This window comes from Pimephales promelas, chromosome 18 (genome assembly GCF_988280905.1).
Source record: "Pimephales promelas chromosome 18, fPimPro1.hap1.1, whole genome shotgun sequence".
NCBI classification, from domain to species: domain Eukaryota; kingdom Metazoa; phylum Chordata; class Actinopteri; order Cypriniformes; family Leuciscidae; genus Pimephales; species Pimephales promelas.
In genome coordinates, this window is record NC_142786.1 from 3,469,541 (window position 1) to 3,492,234 (window position 22,694).

A 22,694-nucleotide genomic window follows, 5' to 3' on the forward strand; every position below is an offset into this window, starting at 1 on the left:
TCGAAAAGAAATTAAGGTTTTTGATGAAAACATTCCAGGATTTTTCTCCATATAATGGACTTCAATGGGAACTAGACGGTCCGAGGTCCAAACGACAGTTTATAACAGTTTCAGTTGCAGCTTCAAATGTCTTTAAACGACACCAGACGATGAATAAGGGTCTTATCATGCGAAACGATCGGTTATTTCAAAGCTTTTTCCAAAAATGTAACTTTTCTAAGGACAAATGCTAGCCTTGCTCTATTCTGTGAGGCGCGTTTGTAACGTCACGTAATACGTAATTACGTTCAAAAGGTCACGGGCGACGTAGCCGGAAGTACAGAATCAAAATCGTCCGACATCGTTGTTTTACCTTTTAATTCCTTTTTTTGTAAACGGCGTTTGAGTTAGTTTGCACGTTCAACCTATGCGTTCAACTTGTAAACACTGACTTCTGGTTACGTCGCCCGTGACCTTTTGAACGTAATTGCGTATTACGTGACGTTACAAATGCGCCAGAATAGAGCAAGGCTAGCATTTGTCCTTAGAAAAGTTACATTTTTGGAATAAGTTTTGAAATAACCGATCGTTTCGCATGATAAGACCCTTATTCATCGTCTGGTGTCGTTTAAAGACATTTGAAGCTGCATCTGAAACTGTTATAAACTGTCTTTTGGACCTTGAACCGTCTGGTTCCCATTGAAGTCCATTATATGGAGAAAAATCCTGGAATGTTTTCATCAAAAACCTTAATTTCTTTTCGACTGAAGAAAGAAAGACATGGACATCTTGGATGACATGGGGTTAAGTAAATTATCAGCAATTTTTTTTTCAAAAGTGAACTAATCCTTTAACTAGCCCAGTTCATTCAATATCGGCCAAGCAGAGAAGCGACCAAACACCTCCACGTTTTCCTTATTTAAATACAGTTACACTTACGTCTTACGGTTGTATACTTGCCTAGTATTTCCATTGGTTATTTTTTTCCCCCATGCTGTGCTAAAAACAAAGCGAACCATCATACTGTTCCACCCCTTCTTCCTGTTGTTTTTCTTGTAAGTTGACCATCTAAACCTGACAAAGTCCTTCTCCTGATTTACACTTGTTTAGTAGAGTCAGTTTAATTGACTATCAATCCGTAGTGCAGCTTATTCTGATAAAAACCTGCACACTTAGACAGGAAGAGACCGTTTGATTGACATGTAGTTCTTTTTGAAGACATTTTGAGAATATTTAGAAGTTCATAATATGATGACATCACAATAAAATGGCCTGGACTAGTTCTCTAGCCCACTCTCTGCTCTCTGATACAGTCTTTAACGTTCCTGTTTATCTCAATTTAGTTCAGTTTCAGTTTAGTGACGATTTATTGGAATGACTGTTGAAGTACAATATTGCAAAAGCGTTACAGACTCTCTCTCTCTGGCTTTCTATGGTAATGGTCTGTCAGGAGTGTGAGGATGTAAATGAAAATGTCAGAGATCTTTATGAAGTGTATTGGATTTCACATCCTCCTCTTGTAAGCCGTAAAACTCTGCAGCCTTAATAACTGTTAGGCCGTGAGTGAGGGGCAGAATACACTTTAGATGGGTTAAGCCAACGTTGTTTTAATATTCCAGCGGTGCCGCAGTGAAATTGGGGCTGTCTGAAAGCGCATGAGATGGTCACCTTCACGCTCCTACTGGAGCTCTGAGGAGATTCATCCTGAAGGTCTTCGTTTATGAAACTTAAAGATCACACTCTCATTTCACACTCTCAATACACCCAAGAACTGAGTCCATCTTCATTCATTTATTGATATGTTTTCTATTTGTTTTGTTTATTTATTCTGTTATAAACTTGATTCATTCATTTGTTTTATTCATTCATGCATTGCTTCATAAGCATTTGCGTGTTTTAGTCATTTGTTCTTTCATTATATGATTTATAACTTTATAAACTAGTTTATATTTGGATACTTTTCTTACAAAAACTCATCGCTTCGCTTCAGAAGGCCTTTATTAACCCCCTTGAGTCTAACTTTTATGATGGATGGATGCTCTTTTTTTTGGTCTTCAAAATCTCAGATCCCATTCACTGGCCATATAAAGCTTGGAAAGCGATTGGAAGCCAGGATATTTTCATATAACTTTTAACATTTTATTATAAAGCGTATATGACAAATAGGATTGTATTTGCTTAAGGGTGAGTAAATCATGGGATAATTTTCATTTTTGGGTGAACTAACCCTTTAACTCTTCATTTTGTTCGTTCATTCATTAGTTTGTTTGTTTGTACATTCATTTGTACATTTAATTATTTTATGAATTCAATCATTCATCAGTCCCTCCAGGATTTCACGATTTTTTTTTTGTGATTTTTGCGATCAAAATGACTGATTTTGTGGTGGTAATTTCCAAAAATTTGTGAAAAAATTTGCGATTTATATATAACATTATATATAACAAGAGTTTTTTTGTGATTGTTGCGGGCAAAAATTGATTGATTAGCCTACTCGGCCCGTTTTCTTTAAAAATGCGATGGAATATGCGGGATATTTATGCAATTTTATGCGATGAAATTGCAGGAATTTGCAAAAATTGAGAGAACTTGCAAAAATTGCGGTTTGATGAAAAAGATTTCTCTTTTTCAGTGATTCCCCCAACATCCTGTTCTCACTAGGCTAATGTAAGAGTCATTTCTTATTACTTCCTTTGATAAGCAAGCATACTACATCATAGAAAGTGCTGGGAATATTTAATTTCTCATCTTGTTTTATTTCAGACTATAACGAGTGTAAATAAGGTGTGGCCCCTTTAAGAGCTGCGCGCTCCCTGTTGAACTCTCTGCAGTGTTATATGTGCGCCTCGAACACCCCATGTGTGCGGGTCATTTCTGTTTGATGCTACTTCTTTTATCTTATGTTGTTTATTAAGTAACGATGTGACGGTAGAACGTGTGACAGACAGATATACGAGTTCGATTTGTGAGATGTCAATCGCCTCCGTGAGTCTGTCCGGCGTCGCCTAATTGCGTCACTTCATAACGTTCCCATGGAAACAGAGGGAAATGGCTGCTCTTGTGTGAAGCAAACGGAACATTTTTTAACTTTCTGCTAAAATACATGTGACTTTTTTTGCAACGAAAATGCGAGGATTATGAAATTATGCAAACCCCGCATATTTTGCAAGGAAATCGGCAATTTATGCGGCGAAAGTGCGGCGTATTTGAAAAAATGCGGCCCCCGCATAAATAAGCGTACTTTGGCTAATTTTGCATTGAATTCAGCGATCGCATAATCGCGTTTTTCTGGAGGGACTGATTAATTTATTGGTATTTTTTTGTGTTAGTTCACGTTTTCTTCATTCATTTGTTTGCTGGTTCGTTCACTTGTGCATTCATTCATTCATTCGAATCATTATGTTATTAATTCATTCCTTTGGTTCATTCATTTATTGATCCATTCATTGGTTTATTCAGCGCCTGTATAGAAGCTCTTGGGTAATCAGGCTATTAAATTCACTGTGTCAGCACATCTCCCTCACTCTCTTTCTCTCTCTTTATGGTCTGTGCTATCTTTAGCTCTCTGTGTGATTGAAATAGCTTCTCTCTAGAGGCCGGCGGCTCTCAGCAAACACACACACACACACAGTCAGTAGAGTGCAGCGTTTGAACGGGGTGAGGTTTCACACAACAGGAGGGTGAATGTGAATCACTCCAGTGGGCCCTGCAGGAAAACCCTACAAACCCAAATACACACACACACACTCTCTCGCTGTTCTTTTTCTCTTGCTAGAAAGCATCACATATCCTGTTTTTCTGTTCTCTGGGAGCCAGAGGTCTGTGCGGGGCGCGTGAGGCTGTCGCCTGTCGGAATAATGAGGCCAGTAAGATCTCTCTCTTTCTATCTTTGTCTTCTGTTCCTCCTCGTCCTGTGGTTTCATTGCCTCCTCATCTTCTCAAGCTCAGAAGTGTTGGCGTCTGCCCCTCATTTAAGAAAATCTCTCGGGATCAAGCCCTGCTGGAAAAATCTCTTCTGTCTTTGTGACGTTTGAGGCTTTCCCGTGCCATTCTTTACCGTCGAGATTTGACGTGATTCTTTAACTGTTGTTTTTGTGCTCCACGATGAAGAGAAAGTTCAATTACTTTACTGTCATTTTTTTTTTATCAGTTTAATGCATCCCTGCTGAATAAAAGTATTAATTTCTTGCAAACAATTGTTTTACTAACCCCATCCTCATTTGCTTTTCTATTCTCTATTTCATTCTCTATAGACTGAACTGTTTTGTTGGGTTGTTTACATTACAATTTATTCATTTGCTAATGCAATTTCCAGTCATTAATTTGTTCACTTGTTATTGTCGATGCTTGTCTCTTATTTATTTGTTTGTTTAATTGTTCATCTGTTCTTTGATTGACCCATTTGTTCGTTAATTTATTATTCATTAATAGTTCTTGATGTTTAAGCTGTATACAAGGTTTGAAGAGTTTTGTTTGAGACGCTCATATTGTGTTTATTGATGATTTCAGATGTCCGTGCTCCTATAGATGGGCATGTATGGCTGCCTTACTTCAGATGGTCTTATCTGTTTTACTGGGTTGTTGGTCGGAATAACAAACCAGTGTTTGAGAGTATGAAAGCAGTTTTCTGTTTAGATGTTTTTTGCGCACCGATTACACTTCTGAACTCCATTTGCGTGATGAGATGCCACTCTATTTTTTAAAACCGTTTGCTCTGGTGAGGTCTGGTGTAAGACGAGGCAAGATGAGTGAATTTTAAAAGGTTTTGTTGTTGCTTTTTAAGCAGGAAATGCACTTTAACCATTCAAAACATGTTTGCATGATGCTCTTCCTTTTAAGTAGATTACAGAGATTGCGAAGATGGGAAAAATGGGAAAGTTTGTTCTTGAAGAATCCACAGTTCTGGCAAACTAGATAAGGCCAATGCAGATTCTCAATGCAGAGAAGGCCAAGAACACACACACACACACACACACACACACACACACACAGACTCTTTCTGGATTCAGTTTCCTCTAATTTTTCATCCTATTTTTAATCTTTTGTACTCCTTTCTTTTCTGCTAATATTTATCTTTCTAGTCATCTCCTTTGTATCTGCAATGAAATTAAAATCAAGCATTGTTGTCATGATTTATTCACCCTTGTGTCGTTCCAAACCCGTATGAAACATAAACTAAGAATTTTAGTGCTGCTTTTTACAATACAACTAAAGCAGAAGTGACCAGTGACGTATAAGCTCTGTAAAAGACAAGAAAGCCACCATTGAAGTACCATAAGACCGTGTGTCCACCAAAGTGCTTTTCCACGCCCCTGGTGTATGTTTTTAATTGTTTTCAATAGGAGCGCCGCGTTTTTTAAACGCCATGAGCGTACCGAGGCGCTGAGCGTTTTTTTCACGCTGAAGCGCCGAGCGCCCAGCGTTTTTACTGGTCGCTGGGAGTTGAAAAATGTTCAACTTTGGATAAAACGCAGCGCTCATCACTGTCACATTTTACCCAGCCGTCCAATCACAGTGGAGGAGGGGCGGGACTAAAGCACACCGACCAACTGTCACCACATTTAAACTGATGCATATATTCTGTATCATAGCAACGAAACGTCTTATCTGCGAAATCAGTTGCAAGTAAATTTTGCTGCGGATATTCTGTATCATAGCAACGAAACGTCTCTACAGAAAAACGCTGCGCTGCCAAAACGCTCTCAAGCACCCAAAGCACGGCGTCTTCAAAAAACCGAAGTGTTTTTCCACGCGCCTGGCTTGTGTTTTCGATTGTTTTCAATGGGAACGCCGCGTTTTTTAAACGCCATGAGTGTGACGAGGCGCTGAACGTTTTTTCCCACGTTGAAGAGGCGAGCGCCCAGCGTTTTTACTGGTCGCCGAGAGTTGAAAAATATCACTTTTTACCCAGTCGTCCAATCACAGTGGAGGAGGGGCGGGACTAAACCACTCTGACCAACTGTCACAACATTCTTTCTGTACAACGACATCAACCCGCAGAGCTAACCGAACAAAGTGGATAAAAAATGTTTTTTTTTAGTATGAAACAAATTATCTGCGAAATCAGTTACAAGTAAATTTTGCTGCGGATATTCTGTATCATAGCAACGAAATGTCTCAACGGAAAAAAAGCTGCGCTGCCAAAACGCTCTCAAGCACCCAAAGCGCGGCGTCTTCAAAAAACCGAAGCGTTTTTCCACGCGCCTGGCTTGTGTTTTCGATTGTTTTCAATGGGAGCGCCGCGTTTTTTAAACGCCATGAGCGTGACGAGGCGCTGAACGTTTTTTCCACGTTAAAGAGGCGAGCGCCCAGCGTTTTTACTGGTCGCCGAGAGTTGAAAAATGTCACTTTTTACCCAGTCGTCCAATCACAGTGGAGGAGGGGCGGAACTAAACCACTCTGACCAACTGTCACAAGATTCTTTCTGTACAACGACATCTACCAGAGCTAATCGAAGAAAGTGGATGAAAAATGTTTTTTTTTTTTAGTATGAAACAAATTATCTGTGAAATCAGTTACAAGTAAACTTTGCTGAGGATATTCCGTATCATAGCAACGAAACATCTCAACGGAAAAAACGCTGAGCTGGCAGAACGCTGTCAAGCACCCAAAGCACGGCGTTTTCAGCAGAGCGTCCAGCATTTTCAGCTGGCTAAAAACGCTTTGGTGGACACACCATAGATATCCATAATAAAAGCTAGATGTCTCGTCCGCACTACTGGCCAATGGAGGTTGACGACCACACCTGGCGGCCATCTTGTCACAGGCAGCTCGCTCATTCGTAACATTGTGTTTTAATGGTGTATGTACTTTTTAAATAACCATAACTTGCTCGATTTTCTACCGATTTTCAAACGGTTTGGTTTGTTATAAACATCAGAGATGTAGTTATGACACTGCATGCTTATGAATAATAAGTGTATAAATAAAAAATCATCCAGAATTATAGGCACGTTAATATAACATTTGTAAGTAACCAAACCGTTTGTAAATATTTGTGTTCAAGTATTTGTTTTCGTGCTGATCACTCATCTTACATCAGCTTGCCTGTGACAAGATGGCCGCCGGTGATGGCGATAGAGACTCCATCGAAAGACATCTAGCCTTTATTATGGATATCTATGGGACACACGGCCTAACAGTACATCATATGACTTTTCTTTTGAAGTTATACTGTGGGTCTCTCATACATGACGTATACAGATGAATGTACTATATATACGGTGCTTTAATGTTATTCGTGAGGAATGACATGAGATGCGAGTAAACAATGAATTTTAATTTTTAGGTGAACAGATCCTTTAATGTTGTTCCTGTTAGAGGTCATGTGATCATGTCCGATCTTGCTGATTTGCGCTCTTCGGTTGTGAATGAATTGTTCTGTGCTTGAGATCCATGATTCAGAGCTGTTTCTGTTATTAATGTGTTTTTCCCCCATCGCTCTCTCTCTGTAGACGCTGGAGGCCGTGTTGACCTTTAAGTACAGCGGAGGAGCCGGTCAGGTGGAGGGCTACTACCGCGATCTCAGTCTGGGGGTCAGAGTGGATGTTGAACCTTCAGTTTTCTTCACACGAGTCAGCACTTTACCTGCCACCAGGTATCAAACACTACTTTAACTTTATACTCCATAGGCAGGCCTGTACGTACAACACATCTTAAACAGACCATATTCCAGGCCAGCGGAACTAATATTAATGTTAAAAAACCTCAGTAAGTGAAAATTTCACGTCAGGGGACCTTTAAGGGTGGAGTCTCGTCTGCCGAATGAATGGAGACGGATAAGGGCTTTTTGAAGAAGACACTTTGCACTGGAGAACCCGAACGCTAATGTTTTGTGTGACACAGCAGAGGTTGAATGAATGACTGCTGCTGTCTCTGTGGGCTGAGAGAGAGAGATGGAGAGAGACTGATCACACCTTAGTAATGACCACTTGAAGTGACTCATTAGCTGTAATAATATCTGCTGTCTCAGTCATCTAGATCATCTATTATTCCTGTCGGATGGATCAGCTGCATACACTCACTCACACACACACACACACTCACTCACTCTCTCTATATGTTTTGCGGAGCGTTTCTTAGTCTGGAGTCTGACCAGTGCTGGGGAGTACAGCTGAAACTGAAAGTAATGAGACTGCTTACTACCTTTATCAGTAGTTCTGCTGTTTTCATGAGGGTCTAGTTTATCCAATGAATGTCACTTTTTAAATAATTTTGGTAGATCTGATTCATTTTAGCGAGTCAATTTTGTTCAAATCATGCATTTTGATAAACTGGTAAAAGAAAAAAAAGAAGAAAGAAAGTAATTCAATCAATCGCCAGATTCATTTGAATCATCATTCAGTTGTGTTCATGGAATTTCCTGGCTCATTTTTTGTTTCTCTTTTTGCTAAATAAAAATTGTGATAACATATAAAAATAGCTAAATATGGCTGTTTATCATTGTTAGTAGGGCTAATGTATTTTTTTCTTCTTTTATTAGTTATATTTAGTTTAAATATTAAAATGCCAGATTTGTCATTTTTGTAATAATAATAATAATTATTATTATTAGTAGTAGTATGTTTTTATATCTTATTTTTCATATTCAAATATAATACATTCTAGTAATATTTAAATTGAATTTTGATGGTTATTATTATTTATTATCATTCTTATACTAGGTTTTGATTCAGTAAAATAAATTAACCTTCCTTGTTTTATTCATTTATGGATATTTAAATTGAAGGTTTGCAGTTGCTCTTTGTGAGTCTTTATGACATTATTTGTGTGTCTTTATTCATTTATTATGAGCTTCAATGGGACCTTACAGGGAAATGAACTGCTTAAAAAATGTCTTGTCATGTGAAGTTAAGCTACAGTTTCAAAGCTGCTTCCTCAACACTGTTCTGGACCTCCGTGACCTTTATTTATTCCAGCGATGGCTGTAAACCTCAAATTATGATTAGCTAATTATTTCACACGAGGCCAAGAAAGTTGCATTTGGCAAACTAGACACTGGCCATAAACAACAGCTTCTGTGGCAAGCCGTTTCAGCTTTAAATGTTCCCACCGTTACTTACTTGCGTAATTACATTTTTACCAGTAAGAATTCAATTAGAGAGCTCTACAATTCAATTCTTACTAGTGATAATCATTATTAAAGAGCTCTCTTAAAATGCAATAACGACGAGTCACACTGGGAAGATTTTAAGCTAAATCGGCTTGCCATACAGCATCTGTATTCACTGCACATAGAAATGGAAAATCCTGCTTGTGCTGAATGGGTGTGAAATATTCAACAGTCGGTTGGTCGACATGTTTCTCTGTTTCTCTCCAGGCGTTCTAAGAATAGCAGCACAACATGCAAATACATCAATACCAGAACAAAAGGGTTTATAAAAGGAGTGTATTGTGTCTTAATGCGTATCTGAAACTGACAAGATGTGTTGTAGGGTCAAGGTGAGACTATATGAATAATTTGTAACCCTATATACATAGTATATACTACATCATATTCCTGGTTTAGTTGCATTACACTCTAAACAATGCGGGGTTGTTTGAACCCAAATTTGGGTAAAATATGGACAAACCCAAATGTTGGGTTAAAATGTAATTTCAGATTTTAACCCAACTTCAACTGTACATTTTTTAATTGCATTTTATCCATATTTGACCCAAATTTTGATTGAAACAACCCAGATTTTTTTAGTGACTAGAGTTACTTTTAATGGCTAATAATAATTTACCTATTGTATATATAAATATATATTTTTTTATTATACATATTTTTAGGTATTGTTTTAGATTAAAAATGCAAATAGTAAAATATAATATTGGTAATTATATTATTATATTACTGAATTATTTAATTCAGTAATAATAATCATTCTAATTTATTCATTTATTTAACTATCTAATAGTTAAATTAGATAATAATTATAAATAATTATTAAATAATAATTATAAATAATTATTACTGAATTATTTAATTCAGTAATAATGATCATTCTAATTTATTCATTTATTTAACTATCTAACTTATTTTTTTACTCCACTTTTTACCTTTAAGAATGCATTATTTCATTATACTCTTTAAGAGAGTAGCTATGAGTTTACATATTAAAATGGCTTGTAAATGTGCATATAATTATTCATCAAAATATGTAATGTAGCACTATATGCATTATGAATTCTTTCTAAGATGCATTATGCAGAGGCTTATAGGAACGGGACACATTTACACACGTACGCACTCAGACACACTAATGTTCACAGCATCTTGAAGGATCCACTCGAGCGCTGTGCTGTTCTTCAGAAGATGAAATAATGTTGCCGAGATGAAAATCTTCTAAGAATTTCTGTGTGGCGGGTCTAGACAAATGGCCCATCGTCTGCTCTGAATAATGTAGACCGAGTAGAGATCGGTTCCACACCACAGATCTGATGAATACTCATTGGACAGCCTCGGTTATTTCTATTTAAAGGTTCTTAAAGATGCTTTCCTAACGCATAAAGTGGCCCTTGACTAATGTCTGTGTCTCACACCCCCACCAAATGTACAGTGTGTCTGTGTAAATTCAACAGGATGTTGTAAAAAGCAACAGTTTAATTACTAAACTCAGACACCATTAACACACACCCACAACACACACTTCACAATCGCTCTTAGATGCACTTAACACAATAATAATACAGGAAGACCATTAAATGAAAAGCAACCTGTCATAAAAAAAAAGCTTTTATCTCTTGTGTGGTGTGAGCGGATGTTGTGAGACGAGGAACTCCGGAGGGAAGAAAACATTCAAATGCCAAAAGAATTGTTTGGGTACCATACAGCTTAAAAAACACACACATTCATTGACTTATAATGGAAGTCTATGGGGGCAAGCATTCAGGAGGATTTAAAGCAGCTTATATATAGCAACATCAAAGTCAGAAGTTATATTCTGCATGAAATAAGTAATTCAAGTCAGTAAGTAAAACATAAAATGTAAATGTCACATTTTCTATTTCTACATGGTAGGGGTGTAACGATACCCTCATGTCACGATTCGATACTGAACTCACGATACGATATTAGTGCGATACTTCAAGACATGTGGAAAAAGGTTAACAAAAATATGTACTGTTGATTAAATGAATAGGCTTGGACTTGGTGCGTTTAACCCAAGAACAATGGCGACACCAGAATAAACATATTCATGATTCTGAAGATGAAAATACAGAATTATTGTACAGTAGATGAATATGCTTGCACGCTTTCATTGACTAGATATATTTAAAATAATGTCGGACACTTCTTACTGGCAACATCAGACATTTGGCATTAATAGGACACACAAATATACTCACATTGCATTTTTATTAAGGCTGGGCAACGATTAATCGCGATTAATCGCATCCAAAATAAAAGTCTGTGTTTACATAATATATGTGTGAGTGGTGTGTATAATTCATTTGTATATATAAATACACACACATGCATGTAAAAAATATTTGCATGTATATACGTTATATATATTTATACTAGGGCTGTGCAAAAATTAATTGCGATTAATCGCATCCAAAATAAAAGTCTGTGTTTACATAATATATTTGTGTGTGCTGTATATAATTATTTTGTATATATAAATACCTATGCATGCATATATTTAACAATTATTTGCGCTTAAATTGTATATATATATAAATACATAATTTATATTATATAAATATAAATATTTTATATTTGAATAACACATTTTCTTAAATATATACATGCATGTGTGTGCATTTATATATACAAAATAATTATATACAGCACACACAAATAGATTATGTAAACACAGACTTTTATTTTGGATGCGATTAATCGCAATTAATTTTTGCACAGCCATAATTTATACATAATTAATATTATATATAAATATAAATATTTGATATATTAATAACTCATTTTTCTTAAATATATACACGCATGTGTGTGGGTATTTATGTATAAAAATTAATTATACACACTACACACACATATATTAAGTAAACACAAACTTTTACTTTGGATGCGATTAATCGCGATTAATTATTGCCCAGCCCTAATTTTTATACATTAATATTCAACATTATATATAGTAGTTTAATGTAGTACTACTGACACTAAAACTCTGAAAACTTGAATTTTTTTCTCACACAGTAATTTCTATTTTGAGGGGACTATCCGCGATACATATTATCGTATGTATCGCATACATTTTTGTATTGCGATATATATTGTTACACCCCCACTACATGGTAATGACTGCATCGGATATAATTTTACACAGCAGGTCTTTGACATTAGTTTCATGTTGACAGGTCTAATTTTGTACTAATGAAATGTACGGTGCACGGTAGTTTAACATTTATTACTGTGTCTTTCTCCACTGACTACTTCTGCACGTGCGGATAGCACTTCTCACAATCTATGTTGTTTCCAAGTGACTTAAAAGTGAGTAAATGGGGTCAATTTCATGTGTTTAACTCGAAACGTTCCTCTAAATACTCAGTGGTTTCCACGCTGTGACGTCATTGGACTCTTTCAGCTTCTGCTCACATGTCGAGAGAGAGAATGAGGGATGCTCGTGTTGAGTAAGCATTGGTTGGCACTCGCTCTCAATTCCTCTCTGCTATTTAAAACTTGGCAGCATCTCTTGTGATGATTCATTCTGTAAGAAATGAGAGAGAGAGAGTGACACACTGTATGTCTTGACTGCTCTGCTTGTGCGCTGACACACACCGGCCATCATATCATTCAAGATCTCTGCTATTTATACACTCGGCTCACTGGGGTTTAAAGGCATTACACGGCAAACTGGCCTTTTCTTGCAATAACGGTTCCAAATAACGGTTCGATGCACTATATTTGATGCACTGATCCTTAAATGTGCATATGCGAGAGAAAAAAAAACAAGAGTTTAATTCTAGCGGTCAGATAGGATGACGTTAGGAAGTAAATTATGACTGTTTTTGTTGACTGGAGTTATAAGAAGACTTCTGGGGGAATAATAGTAGTGAAGAATATGATTACTGTGATGAATTTGGGTATTTGTTTTCATACACACACACACAAAGCTTTCGGACATGAAAGAGATGCTAACCTTTGATGTTTGGACAGAAGATGACAAGTGCATCTGCAATACCTCGTTATGACCATCTGTTTGTGTCTGTGTGTGTGTGTGTGTTATGGCTATAAACTGATGTCAGAATGAATATCAAAATTATTTAAACAAAGCCAATTTTGTAAATATTTTTGTTTTGAAAGCAGCCTTTCATGCTCACCACGGCTGCATTTATTTGATTAAAAATGCAGTAAATCAAAGAATATTGTGAAATTGTTTTGCAATTCAAAATAAGTGTTTTTTTTATAATAAAGTATATTTATTTATTTGAATGATAACTCATAAACTGCATAGACAAAATAAGCGTTTTAATAATATTTTAAATAATAATGAACATACTGCACCTAAAAATGCAAACCGTTGTGTTAAATGTCAAATGTGTGTTCAGTTTTTTTGAAAAGATTGATGTTCGAGTGTGTGAGTTCATTAATGTGTTTCTCCATTTGTCTTCAGTACTCGTCAGTGTCATCTCCTGCTGGACGTGTTCAACTCGACCGAACATGAGCTCACACTGTCTGCCAAGAACAACCAGGACCTGGTGCTGCACGCTAGCGAGTGTCAGAGGTACACACACACACACTTCTCCTTCATCGCTGTGATGTAATGGCTGATTGAAGACTGTCAGACGGCGTTCCCTGACCCTCTCCTCTGCTGACAGCTTTCCATTTCATAAAAGTTGCTCTCATGAACTAGAGCTACAGCGGGTCACAGGTTCGGGCTTTCACAGAGTCGTGGAGAGACAGACACACACTTATATTGTCTCTCTATAGGGTTTTGATGCGTCACGTTGAATTTTTTTTTTTTTTCCGTTCTTTCATTTCAAGGATTGAAAGGATGGAATGAACCTGACAATAAAATGAGAAAACTATTGATTAACTATAAAGGGATAGTTCACTTTGAAATTAATTTTTGATATGTTTTAGCTTACCTCAAGGGCATCCAAGATGTAGGTGTCTTTTTTTTTTCCACAGTTTTTTCAATTTTGATATTTTTAGGTAAAAAACGTTCTTTTCTGTCAGTCATATAATGCATGTATATGGGGTCTAACAGTCAATGAGACCGAAGCACCCGCGGCCTCAGATCACTTGGACTTGGCAGGTAAAAACGATATAAATAATGTTCGTTTTCTCACACAAACCGTTCGTTTCGTGTCTTAGGCCATCAATGTGTACTTACATTTACGAGTCATTAAATCATGTTTAATTTGGACTTCTCTGTGCATGCTCTTTGAGGTGGTGACCATAGACCTCCATTATATGACTGACAGACAAGAACGGTTTGAGCTAAAAATATTAAAATTGAAACTACTGGGGAAACAAAGACACCTACATCTTGGATGCCCTTGAGGTAAGATAAAACATACCAAAAATTCATTTCAAAGTGAACTATCCCTTTAAATTCAATTTACTTATTTCTTGTTTTGGAAGAGATAACTTATAAAACAGGTAACTTTTAAACAGCAAATGTCAATCATTAATAGTTCTGACATCATTTACTCACCTGCGTTAAGGCTTTCCAAAAAAATGCAAAAAATGAATTTTCCAATATTTTTGGTTGGACTCACATGCCATTGGCTGTTCATTTTGCCTCATGTGTCTCCGCTGTATCCTTTCTCACTCTGACCTGTCCTGTTCACCAAAGCCATGACAATCCCAGAGAGTTGCATTGTGGGAATGTAGCCTTGACAGATTTGTGCTGACCTGCAGACGTTTCTTTGTGTACGAGTCCTCCGCTCTCGAGTCACGTCCCCTTTCCCGATCCCCCGATTAATGACTCGAGTGGGAAACCTGCTGCTTTGACAGAATCAGAGAGAATTGATGAACAGATTACAGAAGCTGCGGCGGGATTGATTCTGGAGGATGAAATATAAACGAGTATACTGATCTGTGTGTGTGTGTGTTTTCATGGTTCCCTTTCGAGAACGTTCACTCGTATTGCGTAGCTACTCTATGGGAAAACTCCTTTTCTCAAGAATATTGAAGCAGCTGCACAGCCAGCTGGGTTGCAGGAACCTATGGCGAAGCGGCGAGGACGCGCGATCCTATCAGGATGCTTCCTGCCTCACGTGCCCCAAAATGGGCGTGGCTGCTGAATATATAAGCGGCCCATTTCGCCATAGGAATCTGATTAAATCTCCTTCAGCGAACACTTCTTCGCTGATTCTCCAGCCAAAAAGCCCTCCCATAGCTTATAGCTACGCAATACTCGTTCCCTTACTCTCAGGAAACCGAGGTTACGTTATTGATCCCATGGAGGGCTAAATCAGCCATCTCCCACCAAGCCCCACCCCTTAATGACATTGTGTGTGTTATTGTGTAGTTCTTCAGACTGATTCTTTCTATTCTCATAACATGAGATGTCTCATCTTGAGGGGGTTCTCTGTCTTTTCCTCTGCGTCGTTCTGTCATTCTGTCTGATGAATGCTTTCAGGGAGAGGTTTTTTAAAGGACGACACTGTCCCCGCTGCATACCAATCCTTCATGTCAATCATCCGCGGGCCGCCAGCGTGACAATGAGGCGTCCAGCGGTGCGAGGGCTCACCTTCACTAATCCATTTCTCGCAGCCTTCGATCTTTGACAGAGATTGTTTCTCTCAGTAAAGTGCTGTTGTATTTAAGATTCAGATGAGATTTTGATTCCTTTGCTGGTGTGCATTTTGTGTTTTCGGCATTGAAAGTTTAACTCTTTCCCCAAAGTTTAAAGGAGTAGTTCACTTTAAAAAAAAACTTTTGCTGATAATTTATTCACCCCCATGTCATCCAAGATGTTCATGTCTTTCTTTCTTCAGTCGAAAAGAAATTAAGTTTTTTGATGAAAACATTCCAGCATTTTTCTCCATATAATGGACTTCAATGGGAACCAAACGGTTCAAGGTCCAAAAGACACTTTCAGTGCAAACTGTTCAAAGGGCTTTAAACGATTCCAGACTATGAATAAGGTCGAAACGATCGCTCATTTAAACAAATCTTTTCCCGAGTCAATTCGTTCATTTCGTTCATCGAATGAACCAAATGACACAAAAACGATTCGTTCATTTTGATGAATGAGTTCGAACAGGAGAGTCACGAACACGTGTCACAGAACAGAGCAAGGTGAACATTTGAGCTTATAAAACTTAAGCTTTTTTTTTAATGAGCGATCGTTTCGCTTGATAAGACCCTTATTCATCGTCTGGAATCGTTTAAAGCCCTTTGAACAGTTTGCAGTTTGTACTGAAAGTGTCTTTTGGACCTTGAACCGTTTGGTTACCAGTAAAGTCCATTATATGGAGAAAAATCCTGGAATGTTTTCATCAAAATCCTTAATTTCTTTTCGACTGAAGAAAGAAAAACATGGACATCTTGGATGACATGGGGGTGAGTAAATTATCAGCACAAGTTTTTTTAAAAGTGAACTACTCCTTTAATACCCGGTGTAAACAGGGCCGTAGTATGTGTATTAATCCACTTCCCTCATGGTGACCGCTGCCTGGTTGGTGATCTCATTTTTTCTATCCTTCTGGGAATGGTTAGTCCCCATAATATAGGTTAAACTTGTACACACACTCACACACACACCATTAAGGGCACTAAATTTGTGACACATTGTGCTTTTTTTTTTTTTTTTTCATTCTCTCCACTTTTTTGTGAAGTGTGTGTGTGTGCGCACTGGTGTGCCATACTCTGCTCAACTTCTTCATTACCCACATAATTTAAACAAAAGCCTGTTGCTGTAGCAACAAACCTCTAAGTGCTTCCTCCATGATGAAGGGCCACTTTTCCTTTTAGTATGTGTGTGTGTGTGCATGTGTACGAATGTGTGTGTAAGAATGCATACTGCAATTTTCCCTTTCCCACAGTCTCAATGTGTAGCCAAAATTCTCTAGATCTGTCCCTGAGTTCCCTACTGTATATAGGCAATTTTAAGGCATCATGGGAATGTCCCATATGGACAGAAAATGCATCTTAATTATGCTGCCTACTCAAATTATTTTAGTCCAGTGCAAAAACAATCCTTCCCAGACACATGCAGTGCTACAGTTCCAAAATATAGCAAAATATCAAGCTCAGTGAAAAAGAAGAGCTGATGACAAAAGATGGCAGACAAAACAACACAAAAAATGTGTACTGTTGTATGTACCATTATAGTATACTAAAATATTCAAATATGCTAAATCAACTTATTAACTCTATATATGTGCATATATATATTTGTATTCAACTGAAGCAAAGTAAAAAGTATGTATTATTAAAATTGTAATATTGCATCACAACCTAAAATAAATCAATAAATACATTGTATGCTTGTTAGCACAAAAACGCACACGCACATAATTCTGAATTAGATTTGCAGACGGAGGGATTTGATAACCTGTCATCTTTTCTGTAGACTCATCTGAGGGATTGTGTCGTTTTGAGTGTATGAATCTCGGTTTTATATTGCATCTGCTCTAATTGAACGACACAGTGAGTAAGTGTGATGTTGTGATGATGATGTGTGTGTGTTGATGCTGGGTGTGGTGATGCGGCGTTGCCGTGGCGCAGTGATGCTGCTGTGTTTGCCTGTAACCGCGGGTTACTGGGAGCCAGTCTATAAATAGCTCAGTGTTTCTGCTGCTGGAGTCACTGGAGAGAACACACACGTGAGCTAAATATAACCCCCTCTCTCTCTCTCTCTCTCTCTCTCTCTCTCTCTCTCAAGACACAATCGGTGACACTTTGAAACTGCAGCAAAAGCCTTGATCACATAAATGCTGTATCTGTATCTCTGGTTGCATGCAAACTGATTGTTTTAAAATGCTGCAGCACATTTCTTTTCATCCTGTCACATTATTTCTTCTGAGGAATGCCCTTCCTAACCAACTGAGGGTGCGACAACCCGTAGAGGCTTTTATTATTGCATTTTCTTAATATATTTTATTTATTGCTACCTTTGACTGTTTTTATCTGTTCACCTGTTGCACTTTGAGATGTGTCCTTCATGTTTAAAGTGGAATACAAATAAAATGTATTATTATTATTATATTTTTCCTTTTTCTTTTTCATTTGTTGTGCTCATGTATAGAATAATATCAATCTCTGTCTATGCCTTGAGTCTGTCCAGATAAATTGATATCCATGTCATCCAAGATGTCCATGTCTTTCTTTCTTCAGTTGGAAAGAAATAAAGGTTTTTGATGAAATATTTTCTCCATATAATGGACTTCAATGGGAACCAAACGGTTCAAGGTCCAAATGAGAGTTTCAGTGCAGCTTCAAAGGGCTTTAAACGACACCAGATGATGAATAAGGGTCTTATCTAGCGAAACGATCGCTCATTTTAAAAAAATAATAAAAAAGTTTAAGTTTTATAAGCACAAATGCTCACCTTGCTCTGTTCTGTGATGAGCATTTGTGACTCTTTCATCAAAATGAACAAATCTTTTTTCGACTCATGACTCGAAGGGTCCTAGATAAGACCCGTATTCATCTTCGGGTGTCGTTTAAAGCCCTTTAAAGCTGCACTGAAACTCTCATTTGGACCTTGAACCGTTTGGTTCCCAATGAAGTCCATTATATGGAGAAAATCCTGGAATATTTTCATCAAAAACCTTAATTTCTTTTCAACTGAAGAAAGAAAGACATGGACATCTTGGATGACATGGGGGTGAGTAAATTATCAGCAAACTTTTTTTTTTTTAAGGATTTGTAAAGAAACGGCATTTAAATGCAATATTTCTTTTTGATTGTGATAAAGATGAATGAATGTTAAACAAAAACCATCATAACTGTGTATTAGGTTAAATCTCAAAAAAGATCATATTTTCTTGCAAAATATCATTTTAATGTTATATTTCTGTGGGACATTAGCTTTAGGGGCGAATCGCACTGACTAATTGGTTAGATTTTCCCTTTTTCAGTTGTAGTAATCTTTGTGGTTGTGTTTTAATTGGTGTGCCGTCACTCTTTATGTTAATAACAACATTAGCTGTTAACTGTTTTCATGATAAAACCCTCTCTGACTTGTGGATCTTGGAATTCACCAATTTAAATTCACCAGCTTTATTGTTAAAATAATAACTCCTGAATTGAATTTTCTCAATCCCCTTGCGTCTGTAAAGGGATCTTTCAGTCTTTTTTTCCCTTCTTTTTCCCTCAGATGAGTCTCACATCTCAAATCTCTCTGCGGTTGGGTTCATTACTCTGGGCATCTCTGTAGAAATGTGTGAATGTGAGTTTTTCTGTGCGCTGCTCATGTTCAGCAGTGAGACATCTTTCTTTGGAGCTTGTGCGAGTTCCCATATGAGATTCTAGATCGCTGATCACGTCTCAGACGTTGTTTTTATCAGTCCATCGTGTCTCAACATCTCCTCTCACCTGCGTGTTGTTTTACAGGATCAGTTTATACGCGAATCAGATCACATTTACTGACACGTCCATCAGCATCAATACCAAAACACCTGCAGCCTCTTCACTGACAATAACCTCTCATCTCACCAACATCAGGTGACTAAACATCATGACCACATTACAGAGAGAGATAGGAGGACGAAGGAAAGAGGAAGGAAGGATGAAAGGAAGGAGGGACAGAAGAATGAAGCAAGGAATGTAGACAAAAAAAGGAAGAAATTAAAAACAAAAATAAAAGGAAGGAAGGAAGGAAGGAAGGAAGGAAGGAAGGAAGGATGGAAGGAAGGAAGGAAGGAAGGAAGGAAGGAAGGATGGAAGGAAGGAAGGAAGGAAGGAAGGAAGGAAGGACAAAAAGTCAGAAAGGTAGAAAGGAAGGAAGAAATTAAAAACAGGAAGGAAGGAAGGTAGGTGAAACAGGAAGAAAGGGAAGAGGAAGGAAGGAAGAACAGAAGAAGGAAGGAAGGAAGGAAGGAAGGAAGGAAGGAAGGAAGGACAAAAAGTCAGAAAGGTAGAAACGAAGGAAGAATATAAAAACAGGAAGGTAGGTGAAACAGTAAGAAAGGAAAGAGGAAGGAAGGAAGAACAGAAAAAGAAAGCAAGGAATGTAGATAAAAAGAAAGGAAGAAATTAAAAACAAAAATGAAGGAAGGAAGGAATGACAAAAAGTCAGAAAGGTAGAAAGGAAGGAAGAAATTAAAAACAGGAAGGAAGGAAGGTAGGTGAAACAGGAAGAAAGGGAAGAGGAAGGAAGGAAGAACATAAGAAGGAAGGAAGGAAGGAAGGAAGGAAGGAAGGAAGGAAGGAAGGAAGGAAGGAAGGAAGGAAGGAAGGAAGGAAGGAAGGAAGGAAGGACAAAAAGTCAGAAAGGTAGAACGAAAAAGGAAGGAAAGTAAAATTAAAAAGTAACAAAGAAGGGTAAAACGGTAAAAGGAAGCAAGTAATATAGAATGAAAGAAGGAAGTAATTAAGAATAAAAAAGAAGTTTGGAAGAATACAAATGAAGGAAAGTAAAATGAAAAGAAAAATGCAAAGGACAGTAGGAAGAATGAAAAAAAAAATTACGAAGTAAGGAAGGTTGAATGGAAAAAATGAAGTAAGTTAGAACAATGGAAGGATAGATGGATGTAAGAAATAATGAAAAAGGAAGCAAGGAATGTTAAACGCAAAAAGGAAGGTAGAAAGATTAAAAAAAAGATTAAATGATGTCAGAGTGACATGAACAAACGAAGGGAAGGAAGCAGGATTGTTTACAGACAAAAGAGAAGAGTAGATGGAGACAAACAGCCGTGAGCCTCGGGATCAGATTCACCTTCACTGGGTTTCAACTCATTCATCTCAGTGTGTTGTTCCACTGCAGTCCTCTAAACACGAGACGGATGAAAGAAGAACGAGAGGAAATAATTTTTCCTTCCTGTATGACAGCCAACACACCACAGGCTGTGTAAACAGAGAGAGAGTCGGCCGGAGGCTCCGTAATGTGTGTGTGTGTGATGAATTCTAGATCAGTGTCTGCAGGGCCTCTTGTCTTCTGTGTGTGTACTGGATAAATGAAAGAAGGAAGAAGCCGAGGATGTGTGTGCTGTCAAATCTCACCATTAATGATGTTTATCCATCCATCCACCCGTCCATCTATTCAGCCGTCCATCCATCCATCCATCCAACCACCCATCCATCTATTCACCCGTCCATCTATCCATTCATCCAAACCCACCCAATTCACCTGTCCATCTATTCGTCCGTCCATCAACCCATCCATCCATCCATCCACCCATCCATCCATCCACCCATCCATCCATTCACCCATCCATCCATCCATATATTCACCGATCCATCCATCCATTCACCCATCCATCCATCCATCCATCCATCCATATATTCACCGATCCATCCATCCGTCCATATATTCACCCATCCATCCATCCGCCCGTCCATATATTCACCCATCCATCCATCAATCCATCCATCCATATATTCACCCATCCATCAATCCACCTATACATATATTCACCGATCCATCCATCTGTCCATATATTCACCCATCCATCCATCCGCCCGTCCATATATTCACCCATCCATCCATCCGTCCATATATTCACCCATCCATCCATCCGTCCATATATTCACCCATCCATCCATCAATCCATATATATTTACCCATCCATCCATCGTCCATATATTCACCCATCCATCCATCCGTCCATATATTCACCCATCCATCCATCAATCCATCCGTCCATATATTCACCCATCCATCAATCCATCCATATATATTTACCCATCCATCCATCGTCCATATATTCACCCATCCATCAATCCATCTATATATTCACCCATCCATCCATCAATCCATCCATCCATATATTCATCCATCCATATATTCACTCATCCATCCATCCGTCCATACATCCATCTATTCACCCATCCACCCATCCATGCATCCATCCATCCGTCCGTCCGTACACACATACATATACATAGTTGATTCTTTTATATTCTAACTGTCATCTATATAATTGACACACACTCAAACAACTGGTGTTGTGCCATATGCCATAACTTAAATATCTCAGCATATTTTCATATCAGTAGATTTGCAGTCCTCTCCAGAGATGCTGCGACTCGACTCCAGGCCTGAGAGCATCTCCCAGCGGTCCCCCAGAGGGCCTTATCTCCTTCATTAATCCATCCCTCGATCTCTCTCTCTCTCTCTCTCTTTTTCTTTCTCTCTGCTCGCTGATAACGGAGAACATGGAAATGTCAAGGATATTTTATTGTCGTTTCTATGAGCCTGAAGTGGTTATGTGAGCTTGCACATGTCCTTGCCATTTTTTGTGTACAGTTTCTGTCGAGCCTTTTATGGTGATGGATTTCTGCTATCGGTTTTTGAACATTCAGTATACAAACGAAATTTGACTGACATTTGAAGGGTATCTTTGTGAGCATGTCACCCTCCATGAAAACAAGTGTATTTTATTTATTGTTTTGCTGTGGATTTGACAAGCACTTCACTTGACCTTTGTGTACTTCTCTGTGTTTGTGCAGGATGGCCATTCAGGTGGATAAGTTTGATTTTGACAGCATGCCCGTGACGGACCACGATGCATTGCGACTGTCCACAGTGCGCCAACAGGAAGAGAAGAGACAGCAGGTCCAGGGAGGACTCATCAACAGCACGTTGGACATCCGCTGGACCATCATATCCTTTACTGAGACTCAAAGCAGCTGTTCTGAT

The 22,694-nt window shown here is 38.0% G+C and overlaps 1 protein-coding gene across 2 annotated transcripts in view; it reads left to right on the forward strand.

Annotated features, from left to right (window-relative positions):
- Nucleotides 1-22,694, forward strand: part of trappc9 (trafficking protein particle complex subunit 9) — a 213,673-nt gene that overhangs the window by 120,129 nt on the left and 70,850 nt on the right. For both annotated transcript variants that reach the window (XM_089122730.1, XM_089122731.1), the window contains 3 exons: nt 7,434-7,576; nt 13,548-13,658; nt 22,505-22,657. In XM_089122730.1, coding sequence (XP_088978856.1) covers nt 7,434-7,576; nt 13,548-13,658; nt 22,505-22,657 — 407 coding nt within the window. The remainder of the gene's footprint in view (nt 1-7,433; nt 7,577-13,547; nt 13,659-22,504; nt 22,658-22,694) is intronic.